General features: G+C 42.4%; 1 protein-coding gene across 1 annotated transcript in view; it reads left to right on the top strand.

Annotated features, from left to right (window-relative positions):
* Positions 1-1,019: 1,019 nt before the first annotated feature.
* The window catches only part of LOC109394222 (zinc finger protein 791-like), a 29,507-nt gene continuing 26,697 nt past the window's right edge, over positions 1,020-3,829 (top strand). Inside the window, exon 1 of the mRNA XM_019664100.1 lies at positions 1,020-1,191. Coding sequence (XP_019519645.1) covers positions 1,189-1,191 — 3 coding nt within the window. The 5' untranslated portion in view covers positions 1,020-1,188. The remainder of the gene's footprint in view (positions 1,192-3,829) is intronic.

The following is a 3,829-nucleotide window of genomic DNA, read 5'->3' on the forward strand; positions in this document are numbered from 1 at the left end:
TATAGGAAAGGTAACATGGTGTATATATGGCAATACACTTTGCTTATTTGTTCTATTGATAAATTTTCCAGATCTTTTCAATAACCATTGTTTTGAAAAAGTACATATGATGATGAATTTATGTAACTACTCTTTCTAAATAGACACATGACTTGTTAGCAATTTTTGCTGCCAAAACTGTGAATGAAAACTCAGATTGCCACATTATAGGACAAACGAACATATACAAATTATGTTCTTTTCCAACCTTACTTAAAAATTTTATCATCAAATATATTAAAAAAAAGACTGTACAAACTGTGTTGTGGTAAGACTTAGTAATAACAATATGAACATCCTTGGAATTATCATTGATTCATAAATGGCCTGTGGACAGTGGCGAGGGTGTCCTGATGTTCCTGTTTCTGACGCATCTTGGTCCTGCCCCATAGATGACCACTGTCTTGATTCTTGATTCTTCATACTTTTGCCATCTACTATTTTTCACTAAGCAGTGTTCTTTCAATTGTGCCTCCTTTGATATTTCCAGGAATGAATATTAATGGAATTCCTTGAAAAGGCTTTCCGGTGGTTACTTTGCCTCATATGTTTCACACATGCTGGCATCTGAGGGCTCGGATCTGGTCTAGGACTGTGGGGTTCAAACTTCCCACCAGAGCCAAGTGCCTCTAAGACCACAGGATTCTTTAAAAGTACCAGATGAGTGGGGTGGAGGAAGGAAGGGCGACGTCTCCCTGTTGGAACCAGTCAAATATCAAAATGGAACCAGACTCATCATTACCTATGGTGAGGTCACTTTTAAGTGTCTGTGTTTGTGAAGAAGGGTCACAGTTCCGTGAATGGCCCGGCGGCCTTATGGTTAAACAGAGCCATTGAAAAAGACAGGTTCCGATCCACTGCCAAGACAAAGTCAGCTCAAAGGCAAGACCTCCAGCCTGCTGTCACTCAGGCAAGGAAGGGCGGGGCCTCATGAACTGTCCAATCAGAGCGGTCGCAAGTAACGTACGTGGGGGCGGTGCTCTATGGTGGTGTGGACTGCGTGCTCGTAGCTTCTTCCTGCGGCCGCACCCGTGTAGCCTCTCGCTGCCCTTAAAGGCTGCTGGTGGCTCCGCCACATCTTCTGTCCATTGACCTGCACTTGCCGCAAGAGTCGAAGGCTGGAAAGCAGGGAACCCCAGAAACCGAGAAATGGTGAGTGTAGGGGGCCGGGTTGTCGGAAGACGGGGAAGGAGGGTTTCGTGAAACCAGCGTGCCAAGACCCGGCCTCCTCACGGTCACTCTGGAGTTTTCAGATGCGAGTCCGCCCGGAATGCGGCATGCAGCTTTGGGGCTCGGCCAGCAACCGGAATCCCCTGGAGTTTTCTCTGGTCACCGTGCGGCTCTGTCTCCACAAGAATTTTCGGTGACCACTGAAAGGGCCATCGGGACAATCGGGACTCGGTCTCTGGAGTTCCTAGGTGGGAGGAGCGGTGGTCTGCGGGGTCCCCAGGCCCTCCTTTCTCCCCAGCGGCACCCATTTTCTCCTGAGTTTTCCAAATGTTTGGGGAGCAGGGCCTCAAATCCACGATCCTGTCCACCCAGCCTAGATCTTCCTGGGATTAGCAGTAAATCCCTAAATTTCCAGATCTTTCCCCGCATTCCCAAACGCCATCTTCCCCTCTCCAGTTCACAGCATCATTATTAACTGTTTGTCCTCCGTGGTGCATTTCACACTACACAGTATTTTAATTATCATTTCTCCACACAGCCATGGATGGCTTTTTAAAGATTTATTTATTTATTTATTTATTTATTTATTTATTTATTTATTTGCTTATTTATTTATTTGCCTGTGGATATTTTACATAAGAGGAAAGCCGAGAATAATCAGCTGGAACTATTTTGTATAAAAAGCCTCGCGCCTCTCTCCCCAGTATCTTTCTTGGGCACCGACATCCTATGGGTGTACCCCTGTTTGGAAACTCCTGGGTGATCTGTTCTTTCATCACAGTTCCAGGTCAGCACTGCCCCTCTCTGAGTTTGTGACTTTATTCACTTTCTTTCATTCTCCATTTTTCAATAAATATAAATGTATTTAATCAGTAGATCTTGAAAGACAGTATAAAATATTTCCGAAGAGGCAGGAAAGAGGTGAATTTCAGAAAAAAATAAAGTCCATTATTGTATTCCATTTGTTAAAATTCTTGTTTCCTTTTTTTTTTGTCCATGAGCAGGTGTAGCAACATTCTAAGATCTTTTCTTTTGGGTGATTTCAAATGCAATATCAGGGCTTAGACTGGTAACACCTGGAAGTGTGTTCATTATGACTGTTTTCCAAACAATTACTTGCCATGGAAATATAATTAAGTGACATTTATTTTCAGAAAGGAATAGCAGGTTTTCTTATTGAACTAGAAAAATGCCTTACCATTTTCTTCTACCCTTTACACATAAACACTGGATTTGAGTGACTTTACTGGACTGTTCAAACCTTGGGTTTGTGTATTTAAAATATCTGTGGTGGTGCAGAGTACCTGGTGCAAAGCAGAAGCCTGAGGTCAGTGACCCAAGCTAAGGACCCCTTGAGCCTGCAAAGGAAGTACTTGAAGGCCCAGTTGGTTCTTTCTGGGGAGCCTCCCCCTGCAGGTGTCCTCACACTCATCATGGAAGGAGCCTTTACGCCGAGAGAAGCTACAGCCCTGGAAAGCTGGGGGTGCAGGAGTAGGGGATGGGGGGCTGTGATCCCCTCTGTAAGGTTGTATCTGTGGTTTCCTTGGGCCTGTTTCTAGACATAGACTTCAGCATTGCATTCACAGTGTAGGTGCACTCACGGTAATTTGTGTACATTGAGAAAGTCTGAAGGTCAGTTCTGTCTTCTAGACAAAGGGTTTATGAACTTGGGAGTTTTGGTGGGAGGGGGTGAGAACCTTAAATTGAATCTGGCTAAGAGTTTCCTCACTTGTGAGAATTAAAGCCAAAGAGGGAGCCTTTCCATTCATGTGCAGGTTTGTTTATGAACGTAGATTTTCAGCTTATTTGGGGACATGAGCATGATGGCTGGATTATATGATAAGAATAGGTTTAGTTTATTAAGAAACTTCTTCCATAGTAGGCATACCGTTTTTCCATTTTCACATGCCATGGATGAGGGGCCTATTGCTCCACGTCATTGCCATCATTTGGTATTTATTCTCAATACTTTGAATTTAGCCATTGTAATAAATGTCTAGTAATATCTCATTCTTCTTTTATTTGCAATTCCTAATGATATGTGATGTTGAGCATTTTTCCTATGCTTATTTACCATTTTTTTCTTCTCTAGTGAAGTGTGCATTCAGTTCTTTTGTCCATTTTTAATTGTGTTGTTTGTTTTCTTGTTGGATTTTAAAAATTCTTTAGACATTTTAGATACCAGCCTTTATCAGATTAGCATTTTGCAAAGATTTTTCTCCTATTCTGTGACTTGTGTTTTCAATCTCTTAACACTGTCTTTCACCAGGCAGGTTTTATTTTAATGAAGTCAAACTTATTTTTTCTTTTATCATTCTTGCTTTTGGTGTTGTATCTAAAAATTCATCACCAAACCTTAGGTCACCTAGATTTTCTCCTATGTTATCTTCTAGGAGTTTTGTAGTTTTGCGTTTTATATAAGAGCAATGATCTATTTTTTTTTAAGATTTTTTTATTGGGGAATTGGGGGGATGGGAACAGTGCTGGGGAATTGGGGGAAGGGGAACAGACAAGTTGCTGTCATTTTGTTCTTCAATCTAGTTGTGGAGGATGTTGCTTCACTGGCCCAAGTTGGCACCATCATTGCGCTCTTCTCTGGCAAGGCAGATCAGTCACCGGC

This window comes from Hipposideros armiger, unplaced genomic scaffold (genome assembly GCF_001890085.2).
Source record: "Hipposideros armiger isolate ML-2016 unplaced genomic scaffold, ASM189008v1 scaffold_417, whole genome shotgun sequence".
In the NCBI taxonomy this organism is placed as follows: Eukaryota; Metazoa; Chordata; class Mammalia; order Chiroptera; family Hipposideridae; genus Hipposideros; species Hipposideros armiger.